Consider the following 23,843-nt stretch of genomic DNA (forward strand, 5'->3'; position numbering starts at 1 on the left):
AGTCCTTCCTATCTTTCTTTAGTGAAAAGTATTTCCTGATTATCATAGTCATCAGTTAGTGGTGAAGTAATGATTCCAACTATTTAAATAGTTAATAAGTATTTTAGTTTTATTTTATATATTTGTTCCAGTTTCATTATAATAGCTATTCGAGTTTATTTGATTTTTATACAATAATTTCCTTAGAACCAGTTGTGGTACTTAGGTATTGAAGTTTTGTATGTAAATACCACAAACATACACCTTTTTTTAATTATGATTTTTCTTTAATAGAGTCACTTTCCCGTCTGTAGAATGAATTTGAACACCGCAGCTGACGCTAGGCTTGTCAAAATTTTGTGATCAAATTTCACTAAAAGGTAGCTTGTTTCTAAACCACTCTGCTAAAATAAACGAAAGAAAACATACTGGTAAATTCCTCTTATTTCTAAACTTGATGGATAGAATGTTAAATAAATTGTAATTGTTTGAAGCTAAAAATGCCCAAAGTTTGCCTGAATTATTATTATTTCTATATTAACATATTTAAACCTGCATAAATGTACTAAATAATCTCCTGGCTTTGTATATTGTTTTCATATATATTTAACAGAAAGAACTGTTAGTTGAAAAGTTGGGTTACGGTGGTTTTAGTTAACGTGGTGGTTAACACCATCATATGGTGAAGTCAGATGCCGTTCACTTTTAATAACAACCAGAGATCAGGAGCAGGGAAGATGTAGTTCATAAATTAGTTCTGAGTACAGGCTTCAACGAATAGAAATAATATATATGTAAAAACGGCTGGTTTGGGTTGAGAAAATTTTTTTGTAGAGGATTTGTTTTTTTTTAAATTTCGCGGAAAGCTACTCGAGGGCTATCTGCGCTAGCCGTTCCTAATTTAGTAATGTAAGACTAGAGGGAAGGCAGCTAGTCATCACCACCCACCGCCAACTCTTGGACTATTCTTTTACCAACGAATAGTGTGATTGTCCGTCACATTATAACGCCTCCACGACTGAAAGGGCGAGCATGTTTGGTGCGACCGGGATTTGAACTCGCGACCCTCGGATTACGAGTCGAACGCCTTATGTAGAGGAGCGAACTAACGTTTCGTCCTTCTTCGGTCATCGTCAGGTTCAATCCATACTAGCCATTTTTACATAAATATTTTTCTCTACAAGTGGATTTTCTCGTCATCACTTAATAGATATAATGTTGGAAGTAACGCACCTAGTTCAGGAAGTTGCACATTAGATGAACATTTCTAGATAGGGCCTATTGTTCCTAACTAATCTACCTTCAGAGTCACGAGTAGTCCAACCATTAGGCCACTAGTGATATATACAACTTACTGCTTACGAAAGTACTAGCATAAGTGGCATACATTCACGAGTAACACTGTATTTCATCCGTTTGATTCTGATGAGACGTTTAATACAGCGTGAGATCCATTTCATTCCGAATGAATGTGTAGCCAAGGTTATAGTAGGACATGCCCAAATCTGAAGTAACCACAATAGGTTTTCCGTTAAATGAGGTATCGCTTAAAACATACGTTTTATTATACATGCCTTCAAAAGTTAAATTTCAATTGTACTATTCAGTTCATTTGCAATGTTAGCTTCAAATTGCCATGTTATAAGGTTAGAGCTCCTGTTGTAGTGTACTATTACTAGAGTCAGAGTGAGAGAAAGTACACTCATCACATCATTACAACTAGTAACAGCTTCTAAGATCTAGGATACAAAAGAATAAACTCTCTAAAAGAGCAAAAACTGCCTTTTATTTTCTCTCTCTCTGTATATATATATATATACAACTGCTGATCAATCACGCAGGAATCTAATACCATATCTTCTCCATGTTAATCATAACATAACCCCACACAACGCATAAGTAAACACATGACACTACAGATGCAAACTTCATCAACTAAAGGCATATAGAGTAAAACACGTTATTAAGCCCAATTATCTTTGCGCCTAACTAAAACTTACTCAGGGTCGGGCGTGGCCAACTGGTTAGTGTACTAAGACTGTGAATCCAAGAGTTCATGGTTAGCCTCCCGTTATAGTAAAACACGCTCCGCATTTTGTGGCTGTGAGAGTGCTGCACGAGTTACGAATGGCAGACAAATACCGTTATATGGTCAGACAAGAATATCCTAAGAATTGGCGATAAGCTTTGTTGAATGGCTCCCTTGTCTTCAGACTATCATTTCAAAATGGAAGACAGCTAGTCGCAGTTAGTTCTTTGTGAGAAAGAAAATCTTGAAACAAAGAGACAGATATCACTCATTCTAGCTACATGAAATGTGAGGAACATTGAAAGTCGTGCAGTCAGTAAGCTTTGATAGATTTTAAGCAGTTAGACCTGTAGTTGAAGTGTTAAACTTGTTTAATACACGAATTAACTAACGAATGTTGTAGCAGTCATAATATATAAAGTAAAATGCCAAGTATGTAGCAATAAACTTTTGTGTTTCATTTAATCGCATTATTGGGTTAATTACTATATAGTTAGGATTTGAATTTTGAATTTAAGAAAACAAAGTAAAATATTTTCTCAACCCAAACAAGCCGTTTTTGCATATATATTCTCGACATCACTGAAAGTTCTTTGTGTCTAGTACAATAAAAATTAACAAATACTACTCCTTTACATGTTAAAACGTGTGGTTCTCATTTGTACTGTTTCACTTGGGGCATACAGGAAGTTTGATATGCACTGGAGCGGTACTTACAGCCTGAAACTAGTTTAACTGACATGTTTAAAACTGAACAAATCAGCTTGCCCCCTAGTGGCACAGTAGAATGTCTGCTGCGCTACTAAAACTGTTTTTTAAGTTCCGTCTGCTGCCATCTATTGGCAACTAATATACTTCCACTTCTTCCACATTGTGTTTTAAAATGTATGTTTTATTGGTTTGTTTTGTTTTTGAATTTCGCGCAACGCTTCACGAGGGCTATCTGTGTTAGCCGTCCCTAATTTAGCAGTGCAAGACTAGAGGGAAGGCAGCTAGTCATCACCATCCACCGCCAACTCTTGGGTTACTCTTTCACCAACGAGTAATGGGATTTACTGTAACATTATAACGCCCTCACGGCTGAAAGGGCGAGCATATTTGGTGTAACGGGGATTCTAAGCCGCGATCCTCAGATAACGAGCCGAGCGCCTTAACAATCTGGTCATGATGAGCCTAAAATTATGTTAGGGAAGTGTTTCGTTAAGTATCGTACGCCCATATATTTTCTTTGCATCTAACACTATACATGTTTGAAATCATTCGCAGTTGTTTGTTTAAACGCGTCAATAAAAAACGTTAAGGCATTTGTTTCCAAATAAGGAAATCTGTAAATAATGTCCAAACAAAAGTTTCTCACATTTCCACTTCAAATACCTTAGTGGTTTTGATTTTCCAAAACTTTCTTCACTAAATTTTACCCAACATAACTACTGTATGATTGTCTTTCGCTCTGGACCTCCCACTAAAATCATTCAGATGATGAGCTGTTATTCAGGTGAGCTGTTCTTCAGATGAGCAGTCATTCAGGTGAGCTGTCACGTTGTCTTTTTGTCTAAATCAAAACAACCCAAACCTGTCCGAAATGACTTTTTGATCCACATCAAAATTGTAGTCTGGCTCAATAAATGAGGAAAATACATTTTAGTTATTATAAAATATATTGTACAAATATACATATATCTACACTAAAAACAGGGTTCTTGGAATTTGGTGACGAATCATCATTATTATTACTAGGGACAATGAGTTACAACCATAACACAGTCTCAGTACAACTGAATTTGTTTTCCATCGAAAACACAGATTTCATTAGTAAAGATCCGCAGTCTAAATAAGTGCATGCTACATTGACCGATAAATGGCAAGAAGTCATACACTCACTGCACGGAACTTTCACACTGTAAGAACATATAGACTGACGTACGTCTATTGAGCCCCTGTCGCACCAAACATACTCGCCCTTTCAGCCGTGGGGGCGTTATAATATGACGGTCAATCCCATTATTCGTTGGTAAAAAAGTAGCCCAAGAGATGGCGGTGGTTGGTGATGACTAGCTGCCTTCCCTCTAGTCTTACACTGCTAAATTAAGGACGATTATCTGCGCTAGCCCTCGTGTGCCTTTGCGCGAAATTAAAAAACAAACAAACTTCTGTTGAATTCTTGTCCTTATTAGCAACTTGCGTAATTAATTACTTTAATAAACTTTATTAATCTTAATTGTTCATTGAGACTGGACAAAGAACAGCATTGAAATCAAAATATTTATCATATGATGAGAACGTTTCTTCACCCCGAGGAGGAGTATTCTATTAGTATTTGCATCCAAACTACATTCCCAAACTTGAACAGTCGGGTATTTAATCTCAGACCTTAAAAGAATAAACCAACTTAATGTATACATGCATACATATGTAATCATATTTATCACATTAATGTAACTACATCAGTTATTTAATCTACATAATTTAGAATAAAAATTGTGCAAATGCCTAAATATTGAATGTGAACACAACCATATATACAACCCTTCCTTTTATTAGTGCATGATTTATTTACAATTATTCTGATGTGGACTATTATTTCAAACACTGTTAATTAAGAAAAGCAAAAAAAACATATGATCGAAATTACATCCAAGATGTATATCACATTTTCAAAAAGGTTTAAGTATCAATATACAGAATTCTACGGAAATTCCTTGATTTAATAGACTGGTTTAAAATATAACATTGTAGTTAAAAAAATAATGTGTTGTTTTATTCAGTATAATTTAATAAAGATAAATGTAAAAGATCGTTGTTGTTGTTTTGAATTAAGTATAAAGCTACACAATGAGCTATCTGTGCTCTACCCACCACGGGTATCGAAACCCGGATTTTAGCGTTGTAAGTCCGCAGACATACCGCTGAACCAGTGGGGAAAGAAGTGTAAAAGAAGCAACTCTTTTAACCCTAAAATAGCAGACGGAATCTGTAGTCAATCATGTTTGGTTTTAATTGCATTTTTACAATTTTTAAACTACTCGCCCATTAAAATTATTATCGTCTCATGGCTGTTGGTTACGAGTCCTTAATTACACAAGCCACGTGGACATGAATGAAATACCATCAATACTGGAGTTAAATCCAACACATACTATTGGTGGTTCTTTGTGTTGTACCATAAAATGCATGATTTTCTGTCGTTAGTTCAGAGTGGTTTAACAGGGAAAGATGTTAAGTTTTTCATTACGATACTGTGCGAACCCTAGCTATAGTGAACGGTATAAAACTTGCCAGTAGAATAAGGTTACGTATTTCCAAAACCTTAGCCCTCTCGTGTGAACAACAGAGTTGAGTTGTGGTAACGTAATCTAAAATGCAACTATTCTTATAATAAACGCATTATGTATTATACAATTTGCTCATCTATGATGATTTCTGAAAAACGACTCGGATTAAAATAAAAAAATATTTACTTATTTATTCGCAAAACAATACCTTCTTGTTATTACCAAAATTCAAATAATCTCAAACTATAGCTCGACTCCAAGAAGTTATTCTGGAAGATAAATATATCAATACCGTTGTGAGAATTTCCCGTAATAGTAAGACTATTAAAAATAATAAATATAGAACTAGGTTTGTTTTAACATGAAATAGTCCGAATTAATACAGAAAAAAAAACTTTTATTTAAAAGTTTTCTTGATAAAAATGTAACTATATCTAAAGAAGTTAAACGGGTTAAAATCTAACGAAACGTACAGAGAAGTTACACACATTAAAATTGCTTACACGTTTGTTAAAAACTTCCATAGTTTATACTGTTATAAAACCTTCTTTAATATAATGTCATAAATTGTTTTGATTATAATTTATCAGTCTTAAAATCAATCACTGTTTTAATTTAGTTTTAGAACGAGACTTGAGGAATTATAAAAGCTTAATTTTAGTTCAACAGATGACGCTACTTCCACTAGTATGTGTTGACTATGCTGCAGTATCTTGGAAAAACTGAGCTTTATGGCGGAATGCTGCTTTTCGCTGTTTTCGTTCTTCCTCAACATGTCTTCTTTCTTCTCGTTCTACTTTAATTTCTTCTTCGAAAATTTTATTTCTCTTCTGTTTTTCTATCTAATAAAGCATGATTTATGTTTTGTTATGCAAATATCTCTAATTTTACTCTCTTCTTCATGCAGTTAATATTGATATTTGAATACTATTCGGTCCAAAAAGGCTTCCGTTAATATAATTTTCTATAATACTTTTCTAATAGATCAGTTTTGTAAATAAACAACTAAAAAACTATCAGAGAATAACTAAATATTTACTTTTGTACTTAATAGGTTCTCTTAAGAATATATACAATATAACACAGACACACACAAACCAAAACAGTACAAGGGCGTTATCTTACAGCAGAATTGGTCCATGCCAGTTCACCAACAATGGCTGTTTGGTGGTTAATTTTCGATGCATTTTATCAATCTGATGGAAGTAAGATCGTGCTGTAATTGTTTTACCTGGTTGGAGAAATGAGTAATGGATAATTCCCTCTACAGACCACCATTCTGTCACCATAACATTTTACGTGTGCAAAGGCGGTTTTGGCACACGTCTTGGAGATTCACCTGCGTCTAACCATGGTCCTGATCTCTTCCGGTTGTCGTATAAGATCCACTTCACGTCGCAGGTAACGATTCGCTTCAATAATGTCTCCCTCTTGTTTCTAATCAGTCTCTATTCTTCCATCAATTTGTGCGGTATCCATTTGTCCAACCTGCAAATGTACGAACTGTTGTTTGTGGATAAGCTTCCACAGTAGCTCTTAATCTTTCTTCATTCACAAGACATTGAGGCCTTCCTCGAGAGCTCATTCTCGAGGTTCATATCTCCAGAATAAAATTTCTGTAACTAACGCTGAATATTCCATTGAGAAATAGTCACTTGTCCAAACGATAAATTGATGTTTTTAACGGCTTCAACTGCATTTTTTTCCCAATTTTAAACTCATACAAAAAAGTAATCTCAATTCTTTTGAAAATATCTTGTATATAATTCCACAGAAAACAAAAACAATTATAATACAACTAGATATAACAAACAAATGAAATGTACAGCATTCTCGTTAATACTCTCGTAAATGTACTGTGTCCATCTTATCCTAATCGCGGTCGCTCTTCAACTAAGCGAAAGTCGACCATTTCATATAAAACGACCTAATGCGTTACACAAGTTATAGAATCAACTAAAAAAAATATAGTTCAATTATCACGTTAATCTTCCGTGAGAATTATACGTCATTCTAAAAAGTATTGTTTCAGAAAATATTTTATAATAATTTAAATAATTTCTTTTTTTTTTTACCTGGGCTTCAAAAAATGTCCTAGCACCACCAACACCAACTTTATCGACATCTATCTCGGCTAGATGAGATAACTCCAACAGACCGCTGTTGACCGATAACACTCCCGCTCTCGCTCTTCGAAAAATGAGAAGAAACTATAAAAAAATTTTGAAAAAGTTAACCTTAATGTTGTAAGAAGCAGACATTTATATAACATGCTGTAGCATTAACATATCTTAATACAACTGAAAACGCGTCATTTCCGGACACTACACTCTCGTGTCCGATAAAAAATTTGTAAGAAAATTCTCAATTACAGGTAAAACGAAAAGGTAAAATGCCTAATAAGAACAATCAAAATTAGATCTATCTTTTTGCCACCTTAAACCTTTCTCCTTGCATTAAATTCAGAAAACCAGAAATGTGTGCGTGCTTTCTTATAGCAAAGCCACATCGGGCTATCTGCTGAATCCACAGAAGGGAATCTAATCCCTGATTTTAGCGTTGTAAATCCGTAGGCTTATCGCTGTACCAACGAGAAACAAACCTGCAAGTTAATAAGTTTTCGTTTCACTTACAGTTTCTGTAATAACAGAGGGACAGAGAAACAAAACTATGAAAAAGAGGCTTTGATTACTTTTCGTATTCTAGTACGATTTTTGGACTTAATTATAAGAAGTTACATGATGAAATTTCTATTGCACAAAAAACAAGTTAAAACATCAATATATATAACAGTTAATAAGGATGATGTAGTTTCAAACTCCAACAATTGAGAGTGATGTCCAATAATATTTCTAACCATCATTTGAAAAGATCTAGTTTAGATGTATACAAATTTCACGATAACATATCTTTTGTTTCAAAGTTTAGCGCAAAGTAAAATAAAATTCGCCTGCGCGTAGTCGTCCTTAATTTGCAAACATGTTTTTCATTAAGATATCCAGCTTTTATTTCTTCTCTTAATTAAGGAAGACAGATGCGAAGGGCTCAGAGAAATTGCATCCTTTCATCCTAAATCTAGCCTTACCAACCGCTAACTTTAATTTGATCAAATAGTGAAATTTGACTGACATTAACTGCAAACTCACAGCTCCGAAGTGCAGAGCGCGTATTTTGCGTTAATTATGCACATGACAAAATACTGCATGTACAGTTGCGTTGTTAAACAACCAGTACCATCGTTGTATTTGACTACATATTTTCTGAAGATAAGATTTGTGAAAACTTGTGAAAATTAACACATAAGCTATGGAGATGTTCACAGAGATCATGTGTATCAAAGTTCACATGTTTTAATCATTTCTAAGCAGGGTCGGCATGGCCAGATGGTTAAGGCGCTTGAATAGTAATCTGACAGTCGTGGGTTCGCATCTCCGTTGCATCAAAATTGCTCGCCCTTTCAGCTTTGGGGGCGTTACGATGTGACGCTCAATCCCACTATACGTTGATAAAAGAGTAGCCCAAGAATTAGCGGTGGGTGATGATAGTATACGGTGGGTGGGTGATGACTAGCTGTCTTCCCTCTTGTCTTACACTGCTAAATTAAGGACGGCTAGCACAGATAGCCCTCGTGTAGCTTTGCGCAAAATTAAAAAACAAACAAAACATTTCTAAGTAAAGCTATGGGGTCAAAGCAGTTTATATTACACATTTATTTCTGCCCCAATAATTGAGACACACAGAAATTGTGTCATCGCACTTTTGTGTTCAACTTGAATGTTATAAAAAAATTTAACAGTTTCATCAGCATGTATATTTGCACAGTTCTAAGGGTCAGTTTTATGTACCTTTGGAAAATATGGTTATCCGTTGTCGACCTTAAAAATAAATTCAGTTATTACAATAAAACGGCATATTCTATAACACCCTATTCGAATTTCATACTGGTAATTTTAAACGTTTTACTACTTGCGATTTCTAATGGGTAATGTTATAAACTTTGATAGAACAGACTTTACTTCACGAAAGTTTATCCGGTTATCCTTGTCCTCATCCACTTCTCTGATCATGTCTTTCAGAGCGAGGTGAGTCTGCGGTGATCCCAGCTTCTCCATCATCCTCTTCAAATCATCAAAGTCGATGTAACTGTCTCCACCAACGTCAAATCTTGAAGATAAAGAAAAAAGACGCAATTTTTTTGTAAAACACAGTCGCAAATTTTAAGAAAACTAAACCTATTGTGGTATTACAATATAATCTATTATTACTATCCCTTTCTTCAAGACTATAGAGTACATTTCCAACTGCAGTCTTTAAAATAAAAAGTTACCAACGATTAAATTGTACTATCTCATTAAAATACATGAACCCAATTGTTGATAATATTTTCAGGTCAATGAGAACAACATAAACAAAATGGTGGACGTTTATATTTTATCTGGAGAGGGTGCTGTCGTACAGATCTTCATATTAAAATAAGACGATTACGAAAAGTTATTGTACCATGACTGACTACTATCTATAAGAAAATTTAATATAGTTTATTATATTCCAATATTTTTACTTTTAACAAGATTATTTCTGAAAAGAAAAAGTAGTTTTATATATATATGCTACTGGAACATGACGAAATTTCTTCACCTTACAAATTCCATAATCCACAGACTTGAATGTTCAAACTAGTCTTAGTAAAAAGACATTTTTATCTGTATTTCGTGATAAACTAAGCGAGTCATGTTGATGGCGTTGATATACAGGGGTCAAATACCACAGAACCTGTGCGGGCATGATGAGGAAAACCAGCATGGGCTATTTAAGGATTTTCACGCATGAGGCTTCTTTTTTTTTTTACCTGTTCTATAAATTATAAAGTGAAGTTAATTTTATCTTGAGCTACATTGTGGTCACTGAATGATCACATTTTCTTTTCAATTGTCTTACTATTCACTTTATGTCTTGGAGTTTTCTTTATGATTACATATAACAAACCAAATCTGCCCTTGTTTGTACCAAAGATATAAAACAGTAACCTGAACTAAATTAATTAATTAATTCAACAAGAATTTTCTCGGTAAGTTAGTTTTCAACATGTTAATCCGGGTAGGTGGGGATGGGAAACCTACTAACTCTCTAAAGGCTTAATTACACACAAATTTTAAACTGTACGACTCCCCAGAATTTCAGTACACTACCTTACTCAAGCACGTTGTATAAGATGTACTATACTCAAGAACTTTGAATTCTATATTCGCGAATATACAACTGGCTGAAACTAGCACACGTTTGGGACATCATGTAGACAGAAGTTGTTACTTCTATCCATAACTGACCCGGCATGGTCAAATGGTTAAAGCACTCGATTCCTAATCCGAGGGTCGCGGGTTCGAATTCCCGTCACACCAAACATACTCACACTTTTAACAGTGAGGGTGTTATAATATGACAGTCAATCCCCCTATTCGTTGGTAAAAGAGTAGCCCAAGAGTTGACGGTGGGTGGTGATGACTAACTGCCTTCCCTCTAGTCTTACACCGCTAAATTAGGGATGGCCAGCGCAGATAGCCCTCGTGTAGCTTTGCGCGAAATCCAAAAGAAACCAAACCTACCCATAACAGATTTTAAAAAATGAAATAAAAACTAACTAGTTAAACTATAAATAGTCTGCATGACATGACACTTTAAGACAGTAATCTTTGTAAAAATGATGAAGTTAAAAATTCTAAATGGATAATTCGCATTTTAAAAGACACGAGCTCTATAAATTTCTTCTTTCTGTCATGATTAGTTCCAACAGATTACAGAAGTTGTTATATACGTAAATAATACATCGTATGAGAATAAGGACAATATACAGTAATATGTATGACATTACTGAAATGGGTGTTAAATTATCTAAACTGTCACGTTTAACACTAGAAAATACAAAATAGATAAGAAAGAGAGAAGGTAACCAACGTTCCAGCCAAGGGATATTAATCGTCTAAACTACATCTGTTTATTACGTGTTATACAACTAGGCCTATTGTTCGAATATTAACACCTCTTTAAAACTTCCATCCTCAGAATGGCTTCCTTTGTTGACCTCTGAATTTATAAACAAGTTAAACCAAGCTTTTTTTGGAATTATTTATGACTATTATTATTAACATCTAACTTTTCTTCATCTAGTCTGCAAACTTTCTATATTTTAAAACTTTTCCTCGTAATTTCACCTTTCAGTGTTTTAATATCTTATTTCTCTCTTGTAGCCTTATTACTTTCTAACTTATCGTTCTCTGTTTATAATAATATCTTTCTTAACACTTCACTACATGTTACTTGCAGTTCTGCATCTTTGTTATCTTTCTTAACACTTCAATACATGTTACTTGCAGTTCTGCATCTTTGTTATCTTTCTTAACACTTCAATACATGTTACTTGCAGTTCCGCATCTTTGTTATCTTTCTTAACACTTCAATACATGTTACTTGGAGTTCTACATCTTTGTTATCTTTCTTAACACTTCAATACATGTTACTTGAAATTCTGCTTCTTTGTTAACTTTCTTAACACTTCAATATATGTTACTTGGAGATCTGCATCTTTGTTATCTTTCTTAACACTTCAATACATGTTACTTGGAGTTCTGCACCTTTGTTATCTTTCTTAACACTTCAATACATGTTAGTTGGAGTTCTGCACCTTTGTTATCTTTCTTAACACTTCAATACATGTTACTTGGAGTTCTGCATCTTTGTTACCTTTCTTAACACTTCAATACTTGTTACTTGCAGTTCTGCATCTTTGTTATCTTTCTTAACACTTCAATACATGTTACTTGGAGTTCTGCACCTTTGTTATCTTTCTTAACACTTCAATACATGTTACTTGCAGTTCTGCATCTTTGTTATCTTTCTTAACACTTCAATACATGTTACTTGGAGTTCTACATCTTTGTTATCTTTCTTAACACTTCAATACATGTTACTTGAAATTCTGCTTCTTTGCTAACTTTCTTAACACTTCAATACATGTTACTTGGAGATCTGCATCTTTGTTATCTTTCTTAACACTTCAATACATGTTACTTGGAGTTCTGCATCTTTGTTATCTTTCTTAACACTTCAATACATGTTACTTGGAGTTCTGCACCTTTGTTATCTTTCTTAACACTTCAATACATGTTACTTGGAGTTCTGCATCTTTGTTATCTTTCTTAACACTTCAATACATGTTACTTGGAGTTCTGCACCTTTGTTATCTTTCTTAACACTTCAATACATGTTACTTGCAGTTCTGCATCTTTGTTATCTTTCGCCTCATTTTCTTGATTTTTCTATTTTCTTGATTTTTCTATTTTCTTGATTTTTCCTCTATCTGTCTATCATCTCATTTCTCTTTACCTTTCTGCCCATTGTTTTAAAAATGTTCTTCATTATTCCAATCACAAACTGCTCATCTCTTTTACTTTTCCCCATCTTTCCTCAGTTTTGATTAAACCAATACCAAGAAAGGTTAATGTGGACGTGGCAGTTCTCCTGTTTCTAAAGTTGTTGATGCTTTCCATTAGCGGCCTTGTTTAAAATTACTTTATAAACACATCACCTTATCAAGTGAGAAACAAACACAGCACTCGGCTCCCACAGAAATCATAAGTTGACCAAGGACGTCGTATGAAAGTGTCCTTTATTCACAATACTGAATAAGACACAAAATGAAAAGATTGTAGTATTTAATTAGTTTTAAATTGCCATTAATTAAATATGTTACTGAACGTCCTCACCACCTAATTAATCCTACTAACAAAAATAATTCGTGGCGTTAAGTTTGTCAATGTATAGTTGTTGTGAATCGACCCCAATAACCTATACACGTAAACACGCCCCTTAAACACAAAATTCTTTAATTTGCAGTTACTTGCTTACGCGCATGTTTCATCTATTCACTATTTACTTCGATCCTTAAGTGATGGATTTGGCAAAGTGTTGAAATTGCACAGAAGTCACTGAAATCAGAATTCCTTAACCGTAAAAGAGTAAAGTAATTAGGGTTACAGTTGAGCAGTTACTTACGAAAAACACAAGAAAACAACAATTAAGGTAAAATATCAGCTAGAAATGTACAGTTGAAGGCCTACTTTAAGGCTTAACAAATAAAGTTATTAAAAGAAGATTGAAAAGGCCGGACGTCACGTTATTCCTTTATTTTCAGTATTTTCGCCTCGGTGGACTCAGCAGATAGCCTAACGTGGCGTTGCTATAAGAAAAACATACACTCACACTTCATCTCCTTGATTATCTCAAAATTCTTTTTTCTTTTTTTGTCTTGTTTAATATAAAATGACACCACTATTTACGTTCCACTTAAGAAGCCAAACGTAAAACTAATTTAAAAGCTATTTGCCAAGTGTACAAGAGAATAAAAACCAGCTTTATGAACTTCCTTACTTTAATAACAAACCCTGATACAACGTTTTTGTCTTGACTTAAGCACTCGGGGAGAAAAACTCCACACTGAAACCACTATAGGCGACCAATAGTTTCATGCTTGGTTTACCTCCTCAGAACAGAAACAACTACGAAAGACTGGTAATAGTGAAATCAACGAGCATGGGATTTAAATAATTTTCGGTGCTGAATAAGACTCAAAATTTTCTTTGACATGTGTATTATTAATAAAGTAGGCGAACGTTTTAATGTGCATTATTTAAAACGGCAGTACAAACATCATGTATCAAAGGACTGTAGCCATGAAATCACGTGAGCTTAATTTTTTTCACTTTTTGTAGTATAACGATATCGTACAGTGACGGGCCCGGCATGGCTATGTGGTTAACCCGCTCGAATCTTAATCTGAGAGTCGCAGGTTCGAATCCCTATCATACTAAACATACTCGCCTTTCAGTCGTGGGGGCATCATGTGACGGTCAGTCCCACTATTCGTTGCTAAAAGACTAGCCCAAGAGTTGGCGGGGGATGGTGATGGCTACCTACCTTCCCTCTAGTCTTACACTGCTAATTTAAGGATGGCTAGCGCAGATAGCTTTCGTGTAGCTTTGCGAGAAATTCAAAGCCAAACAAACGTACAGTGACGACGCTGAAGGACTTATTTTCCGTATAGTGTCATTTCCGCATGCCTTGCGCGCAAAGACATTTTACATAGCAAACGCTGAAGTGTACGAAAAAGACACCCCATATTTCATATTTAGCTTAAATAATACTTGCTACATTAAACAAGCGTTAATAATGTTTCTAAATTAAAATGATTGTTGCACAGGTCGCTTATTTTATTTTAAGTTGAAACAACTCGTCTCTGGGACGTTCGTGGACCTGACAATTGCGTTTTTCAATGCTTTCATACGAAAGGAATGTCTTGCGCAATAGACTAAAAAATCAAAATCCCTGTGAATCCTAAACTCAGTACATTCACTCGATTTATCTCATAAACAAAATGCATAATATCTAAATACATCACGGTGAAGAATGCACAGTACTGGTCATTACAACTATTTTAGCTTTCTAGAGTTTTCAATCTATTTAAAATACGCTTGATATATTGAGGAAGCCTAGTAGGAAGAGATATAGCTTTAGTAGAGTTACAAAAGAACATGGGTATTTTCATTCATGGTGTGTCCTTTTCAATTTTAAGAGTCGACGGCTGTAATTCTCAGTTTTTCTATAGTTCTCACTGTCGGTTCAAACTTCCTAACTCGGGCTTCTAATCCCTAATCCATCTTCATCAAGCCAAATGAGTCTGCCTGCTGTTAGATTCTCTTTCAATTTTACCCATCACAATCTATGCTAACCTTCCCTAAAGTCCGAGTACATGCCCAAAGTAGCGCGTCTTCTTCTTACATATGTCCAGCGCGGCATGGCCAGGTGGGTTAAGGCGTTCGACTCGTAATCTGAGGGTCGCAGGTTCGAATCCCCGTAGCACCAAACACACTCGTCCTTTCAGCCGTGGGGGTGTTATAATGTTACGGTCAGTCCCACTATTCGTTGGTAAAAGAGTAGCCCAAGAGTTGGCAGTGGGTGGTGATGACTTGCTGCGTTCCCTCTAGTCTTACACTGCTAAATTAGGGACGGCTGGCACAGACAGCACTCGTTTAGCTTTGCGCGAAATTCAAAAAACAAACATATGTCCAGCTATTGTTTTATCCCTTTTTTTTTGCACATTGTAGTATTTCCCTAGTAGTTTTCCTTCTGTGTAAGTTGTCTTCGTTACAGTATTTTTCAGTTCGAACATCGTATTACATAACGTACTATCAATATTCACTTTCCACCTCATGAACTTTGAGCTGGTATAAATAGTTTTTAACATATCGTTGTTGCAAATTTCAATATGAATTTCTTGCATCATCCTTTTTCTTTCATTGTAGATCAACACAAAAAACAGTAAGTACATAAAGACGGAAAATACTCCACGTTGACGATACACGTACACAAACTGTCAACAATTTTATATGCAAAAACGGCTCGTTTGGGTTGAGAAAATATTTTACATAGAAGAGCGAACAACGTTTCGACCTTCTTCGGTCATCGTCAGGTTCACGATGACAAACTGTCAACAACCTAACCAAAGTAACTGGTTATCGACCTACTAAAGACAAGTTTACCACAATACTTATTTCCCAACTACAAGTTTTAATTCTAGTTGTAACCTATTAAGAACCGGCTGTTTATGACATTTGTTTCCTCTGTTTGCTATATTATTTAATTGGATTTGTGAATACAGCTTATAATAAGCACATGTGATAGCTCTCCTCCGCCAAAAGAAAATGGCTTGTAGCCTTTTATTTTTATGTTTACTAAAATGACCTTTCTAAGAACTCCGTCTTCCCCATATAAAGGATCTGGTAAATTCGTTAGTACATTGGAATATTCTATCTCTTCAACATGCCACCTTTTAATCATGGAATCCTGAAATAGTTTATTGAATTGGTCATAAAATGTTTTATTACTTAATAAATTGAACTCAAAATCGTTAAATCAAACTAAAGTTACTTTCTGGTTTGGTCAAATGTTCAACATTTTACTACAGCTCAAATTTAGATAAATGATCGATATAAAAATCTTCTTTTAGGCAACAAATAAAAAGCAAGGAAATAGTTGTTAGCTACGTTTCACTCTCAAAAGACAAAAAATCAAATATCCGACGGTGGATAATACGACCAAAAATGTTTTTTATTTTCTTTTTTTACCAGATTTAGCCTCTGGTCCTAAGTTTTTTGTCACCGAAGTAAAACCAATCAGCCAAAATCAGATATTTACAAGATAACATGACACCCCACACCCTCTATAATGTACAAGCTAATAAAGCAATCTAAGTATGTTACATCCCAGAACAGTGGACAAACGTCAACGACTGTCGCGCGAGATTGTGTGTTGATATTACATATTAGTGGAAGTGCGTTATTAATAATAAACCAAATTAAATCTGTAATTTAAAATTTTCAATTATCAATTTGGGCCTGGCATGTCCAACTGGTTTAGGGCGTTCGACTCAAAATCTGCGAATTCAGATCCCTGTAACTGAAGCTGGTTTTATATGGTTACAGAGCGAGGTAGTCAGTCAGATGAACAATTCTTGACTCACACAACTGTCTGCTGACCCCAAACTAGTTGGTATTAAGGTCGTAAAGAAAACCTAAATAAATAAATGACCACTTTTAAGTAAAAGGTTGAAGTGTCTAACCAGGATGCCACATCACCTCCTATCTAGTTTGTCCCCGAGGGTATAAGAAGGATTTCACATCATTTCCTATCTAGCTTGCTCCCGAGGGTATAGGAAGGATGCCACATCATCTCCTATCTAGCTTGTTCCCAAGGGTATAGAAAAAATGCTATATCATCCCATTTTTAGCTTGTTCCCGAGGGTATAGGAATGCCACATCATCTCCTATCTAGCTTGTTCCCAAGGGTATAGAAAAAATGCTATATCATCCCATTTTTAGCTTGTTCCCGAGGGTATAGGAAGAATGCTATATTATCCCTTATCTAGCTTGTTCTTGAGGGTATAGGAAGGATGCCACATCATCTCCTATCTAGCTTGTTCCCGAAGGTTTAACAAGGATGCCACATAATCTCATGTCTAACTTGTTCCGAAATAAATCAAGTCTACAGACAAACTAACCTCGCTTGATATTATTTGTCTGTTAACAAATGTGCCGGATAACTGTCGCTCAGTTGTTTAGAAAGTAGATAAGTAAACAAGTTTCCGTTAGGAGTGATATTTTTTCAAATGTTTGTTTTTTGCAAAGCACAAAACTACACAATGGGATGTACCTGGTAGTGCGGATATAGAAACTCGGTGTTTGCTATACCACCCTTCAGACTTACCGCTAAACAAGTGAAGGAGTTTGAAAACGACCCGTGAGCGTACTAGAAGGCATATTTTAGAGCTGTGAATATATTCTATAAACAAGTGCATTAAACACGTTATGTGCTTAAGATGTGTAGACGACACGTTACTGGTGTGGTGGAATAGTAATGCACGTAATGAAGTTTGAAGGGCGTCTTAATTTAGTTAGTCCTACTAATCAGTTTAAGCTGGAGATTAAAAAGTGGATACGTGAAATTTTCAAAGAGATAAAGGGTTTCTTCTCCAGGTCGATTTATAGAAAACTAGTTGCGGTAACCGTTTCGCAACACCGCAGATCGCGTTACCTGTGACCACAAAATATTATCCGCCTTTTCCGCGTTTATATTTTAAACACTAAATATTTGTGCTTATGGTTGCGATTTAAGTTCACTTTCCTCAAACATGTAACATAGGAGAGAAGATATTGTCCTGAGATTATCAATAGGTTGTATTATAAGTATAGCAATATGTTAAAAATTATGCTCACGTGTGAAGCTACAGAGAGATAGAACACTGATGGCAAAGTATGGCAACAAGATTAAATAACATGTAGATCGTAGCGCAACTTGCCGCGTTACAAGTTCAGTAATCGTCTCACGTTGTAGTGCAACGTGTCGCGTTACAAGCTCAGTACTCGTCTTACGTTACAAGTTCAATAATCGTCTCACAAGTGTAAAAGATGAAATAGGACTTTATAAATGTATTATATACAAAATTCATTTTTTTACGCGTGGTTCAGTTTGTAGTGGCCAAAGAAAGTAAAGAAATCTCAAATTTAGAGTTAAGGAAAATAAAATATGGTATATAAATTTAAAGTAAATACCTCGGCGGAACATCTGATAAGCACATATCATTTACAGATAAGAAAAGTGATAAAATTGGTTAACCAGATTGAGTTTGAGTGAAACTAAATATTAAAGAATTAGTAGAAAATGGATGAAAAAACAAAATTAAATGTTTTGATCCAGGTGTAAAAATGAAGATTATAAATAAGTTGTGATGTTTTCTTTTCCGAGATGTTTTATATATTTAGTTCTACAGGTCGAGATGGCGTTGAGGATGTAATAATTTACAAATATATTGTTATATTTGTACACAAGCCAGTGTCTTGTTTGCAACTCTTACTTAAGTCTTCACTGTGGGCAATTTTAATAAAGAATACGAAAATTTTATGTTCTATGCAATTTTTTAAAAAGATATTTCAATCAATTCGTCTACCTTCTAACAGTGAGTGATGCCGTGACAAAGTAGATAGGCTTTAGTTTTAACCATAAATCCCACCTTAGAGGAATATTGGCTATATCGGGACAGCACGAGTGACATTCCGTCTCGTTTTCATATTTTAAATGTTTAGTCTAATTACATGAAATCTAATACACGTGTCTTGTGTTATTTAACACATAATTTGTTGTAGTATTTTAGGTTTCGAATTTTTGGAAATTTTTGTGAAGCGCTTTTTTTCATTCACACGCTGAAAATACTTTATTTTTATAGTTTGTTTCTAATTGTTGTTAGTTTAAAATATTGCAGATGTAGACAATAATTTTGCATTGAAAACTATTCGTTCTTTACATATCCATGTAAGGTACACCTAATAACAGTCTGCAAAATATGGTTTTCACTCTCATTCTTGAACAGCACATCACACATGTTCATACTGGAAAATAGATTGTTTTGTTTGTTTCGTTTCTGAATTTCGCGCAAAGCTACACGAGGGCTATCTGCGCTAGCCGAACCTAATTTAGCAAGGTAAGACTAGTGGAAGGCTGGTAGTCATCATCACCCACCGCCAACTCTTGGGCTACTCTTTTACCGACGAATAGTGGGATTGATTGTCACTTTATAACGCCGACAACGGCTGAAAGGGCAAGCATGTTTGGTGCGACGGGAATTCGAACCTGCAACCCTCAGATTACGAGTCGAGTGTCTTAACCACCTGTTCACGCCGGACCCGGAAAATAGATAGAAACAGCTGAAAATAGGGGATTTTACTGATCAGTAGGGGAGAGAAGCGCCTGACAACCCTTCCACCAAAACTTGTAAGTTGTTGTTCTTGTTGTTTTGGAAGGCTGTTCTCAGTTTTTATAAGTCAGAATTTAGCTTGCAACATGTCAACGTCTGCGCGCATGTTTTCATCTTTCGCAAACAAAATCACTAGGTGCGCATGCACGAAAGGCTGAGATTTCACGGTACCTTTCACCACCTAGTTGAAGTATTTCTTTTTGATGGTTCTTGAACTTTGAACCACGCATTCTATAATAATAATAATTATTAATACTTGTCAATATGCTATTCTAAGATTATCACAAGAACGTTTGACCTAGTAGTAGTACGGTCGTTTTGGACGAGTCTAGTAAATTATTGAACTGAAACCTGCGAATAGTTAAACTGAACTTAAAAGCCAAGTACCTACTGATGAGATAATTTTTTTCCGGTTTTGTTGAGACATCGCTCTAATCATTATTAATTGGTATAAATACTAGTAGTGCACAACTTAGAAATTACTGGTGATTATAAAAGCAACGAATGCTAGTAGTAACACTAGATGAAAACAATGACACAGAATAAGAATTTTTTACGAGAAACTTGGACTAACAATCGTCTAACCTCTTCAACCTCTTGTTGCACTGTGACCTTACAGTGTTACGAACTTGATGTTGTCGCTAAATCTATCGATGTTTGAGTTTCCCTAGCAACAAATTTAGCTACTTTTGGATTCCCTTATTTGGTGAGTTTTCAATATTAATATTCAGAGAAATAATTCGTCAACGCGTATAGTAATAAAAGTTTCTCACAAGCAGCCTGGGAAGGCATTATAATGTGACCACTATACGCTTGTAAACGAGTAGCCAAATAACTGATGGCGGATGGTGATAACTAGATCTCTTTCCGCTGGTCTTTCACTAGCAAGTAGCCCTCGCGTAGCTTTTCGCAAATTCCAAAAACAAACAAGCAAACGATAATGCACATACAATTCGCTTTATTACGTTCTGCACACAACCCGAGACACGACTTGAGAAGATAAGCAGCACTTCGCTGTATATGTTGTATTTGCTTAAAGGCTGTTTCTGAAAGCATCGTGCGAAAAGTAGAGCGCGTCTTTTCTTATATTATATAATACACTGTTAGTGCTAGGAAACTAATATGAATAACAGCAGCCTGATCTAGTAACACAGCCATCTAGAGCAGAAGTCGTCATCATAAAACGAAGTATAGGTAATTAAGAGCCATCTAAATCCATATTTCATATATTATTATTTCGTCGTTTAAATTATTTGCTGAAATTAACTCGAAGTCCAGTTCACGTAACGATAACAAATCAGTTTGTTTCTTCCCTAATGTTTCAATGAGCTGCCTTCACGTGCACACTGTTGAAAGTTCTAGGCCTAAGGAAATACCGTGATGGTTGTAATACTACAACCAAAGTAAAAACTTAATTTTTGCAATTCTACCACTAATTAATCGAGCAACTGAAAATTCGCGACAATTAGCTTTGATATAAATACTTTACTGAACTAAATTGACTCGTTTTGCAGATACTGGTATTTATATTCTCTCTCAAACACCATCTCCCCAAACATTTTAGATATTCTGTATCCAATTTAACTTCCTGCACTCTATAGCTAATATTCAAATCAAAACATTAAAAATATTACTTCCAACACAAAGAAGGAAAGCGTTAATGGGATGAGAACAATATTCATATTTAGATGTGTCCTTGAAATTATAGCAAATATCGATTAGGATGCGGCTTAACTTACACTCTAAGATCATTTTAGCGTCAAGTAAATACGGCAATTTTATATTACTTTAGGAGTGCCTCCTTATTGTAACAAAAATATCTTTAGCACTGTATAGATCTTTTACACTCTATTGAATTTTATAGAGATATTTTTAGCGATATGACACCTTTAGAAAGTTAATAGCACCACAGAATATTCAACAAAAACTAAAAACATTTACACTTAATATTGTGTAAGGTATCACGTCGAAAGTATTTTTCGGGTTATTGTAATTAATATATTTTTGATGCAGAAATGAAGCAAAATGTGTTTTAACCATGAAACATACGAACAAAACAATTAAAAATAACATTACAGCTAAGTAGTTTTATTCTTAAACTCGAGTTAGTATTAATGAACTACGAGTAATCGTGGTAAATAAACAATTCTTAGATTGGGTTTAAATATTTACTCTTTAAAGTTTTTGACTTATACTGTTAGATTTCTGTATAAAACACTATTTAAACAAAATATTTTATGATACTCACTTTTCAAACATTCCTTTATATTCTTTGATTTCTTTTCTTGAGAACTCCACAAATTCTTTGTAAGGATTAAACGAACAAACATGTTCATTTTTTGGACCAATAGTGTTTTCATTGATGGCCTGACGACGAGCTAGCATTTTTGCTAATTCGGGATCTGCCATTTTGTGGTGTAAAAATTTAAACACAAAATAATATCTGTGATCAGCATGAAATAGTAATGTAAAATACTCATACATGAAAATCCTTTAAATTAATAGTTGTAGGATACCTCCCCCCAACTCACTTCCGACCATCGATCACGACAACTGGAAGACTAGTACGTCATGCCACAGTTCCTGGAGTTTTATACTGGCTGTACGGTGTCTGAACCCATAATATGTCTGTTCAAGAAAGCGTCGTTTGGGCAAAGTTAGGTTTGTTTATAATTTCGCACAAAGCTACACGAGAGCTATCTGCGCTAGCTGTCCGTAATGTAGCAGTGAAAGACTAAAAAGAAGGCAGCTAGTCATCACTATTCACCGCTAAGTCTTAGGCTGCTCTTTTACCAACGATTAATCGTGGCATTATATCGTACGTCACGGCTAAAAAGCCAAGCATGTTTATTGTGACAAGGATTCGAACCCGTGACCCTCAGATTAGAAGTTAAACACCCAAACAACCTAGCGATGTCAGGCCGTTTGGGGAAAGACAGAAATATACTTCGATAGCTATAGTATTAGAAATTTCGTTTTGTTATATTATTAACTTCATATGTTATATTACAAGATGTGCAAGCACAAGGGTAAAAATTTTGTTTTTAAACATGGTCTTCATGAAATAATATATTCGAAATCTGTCATATGTATATATATATATACACTGAAAATTACGAAAAAATGTAAATTACATGTCGTTAACCCTATCGCCACAGTTATCTATTACTACGCATGATACAAAGTTTATTGTCAAAATTTGATTCAGTTACTTTTTATGCTATACCAATTAGAATAGCATGTAATCTTATCAGCTAAGATTCCATATTTAAATAGTATACAAGTTTTAAGTTTTTAATTATACATGGCAATATTTTTTAAAAATCCTAAATTTCACTTAGTGTGACACACGTGACAAATTTTCTTTTAGCATGTCATCAGCTCTATTTTATCCACCACCCTGGTGTGGTTTGTTTTGAATTTTGCATACAGTTACACAAAGGCTATCTGCGCTGGTCGTCCCTAATTTAGCAGTGAAAGACAAGAGGGAAGGAAGCTAGTCATCACCACCCACGCCATCTCTTGGGCTACTCTTTTACCAACGAATAGTGGGGTTGACCGTCACATTATAACCCCCCCACGGCTAAAAAGACGAACACTTTGTGGAACTATGATGTCATGACCGCCTAGCTATGTTTCCTTTATTTCCGAACGACCGGTTTAGATATTAACACTTTTACTGATAAGGAGAGAACAACGTTTCGACCTTCCTAGGTCATCTTCAAGCTAAGAAAAAGAGAATTTGAATGTGACCGTTGACGGTCACATGCCTCATGGACGAGATTATAAACGTTTAGCGGGTTGCAGGGGGATGTTAGGTTATTAATTAGTATACGTATAAAGGTATTCCTTTATATTGGTTTTAGTTACTGAACAAGTAGGGCTTCTTTGATTTTACGTTTCTTTATATTTGTTTCCAAACTTAATATCTGGGTGTCTTCTATGGTTATGTGGTGTTTATTTGACAATGTGTGAAGGTTTTTTTTTTGTGTCTGTGTTCTTTGAATATAGTTTCCATTTTTCTGGTTGTTTCTCCGATAAAGAAGTCGTGGTAGTTGTTGCATTGTATTTTATAAATTGTGTTTGTGTGTGTTTTTCTTACAGCAAAGCCATATCAGACTATCTGCTGAGCCCACCAAGGGGAATCGAACCCGTGATCTTAGCGTTGTAAATCTGTAGACTTACCGCTGTACTAGCGGGTTGG

General features: G+C 35.0%; 1 protein-coding gene and 1 long non-coding RNA gene across 3 annotated transcripts in view; one reads left to right on the forward strand and one right to left on the reverse strand.

Moving 5' to 3' along the window:
* The window catches only part of LOC143250901 (uncharacterized), a 106,245-nt gene extending 96,754 nt beyond the window's left edge, over window positions 1–9,491 (forward strand). The window contains exon 3 of one of the 2 annotated variants that reach the window (XR_013028430.1): window positions 9,357–9,491. This is a non-coding gene — a long non-coding RNA (uncharacterized LOC143250901). Of the gene's footprint in view, window positions 1–273; window positions 474–9,356 lie in introns of those variants that run through there. The other variant, XR_013028428.1, reaches the window with a different exon arrangement.
* Window positions 5,457–22,417, reverse strand: LOC143250889 (EF-hand domain-containing protein D2-like). The gene is made up of 4 exons (XM_076502048.1): window positions 21,888–22,417; window positions 9,297–9,444; window positions 7,356–7,490; window positions 5,457–6,122 (listed from the first exon to the last, which is right to left on the reverse strand). Exons 1-4 carry the CDS (start codon window positions 22,121–22,123, stop codon window positions 5,979–5,981), a joined length of 663 nt encoding a protein of 220 aa, XP_076358163.1. The 5' UTR covers window positions 22,124–22,417; the 3' UTR covers window positions 5,457–5,978.
* Between the last annotated feature and the right edge of the window lie 1,426 nt (window positions 22,418–23,843).

Source organism: Tachypleus tridentatus, chromosome 1 (genome assembly GCF_004210375.1).
Source record: "Tachypleus tridentatus isolate NWPU-2018 chromosome 1, ASM421037v1, whole genome shotgun sequence".
NCBI lineage: Eukaryota > Metazoa > Arthropoda > Merostomata > Xiphosura > Limulidae > Tachypleus > Tachypleus tridentatus.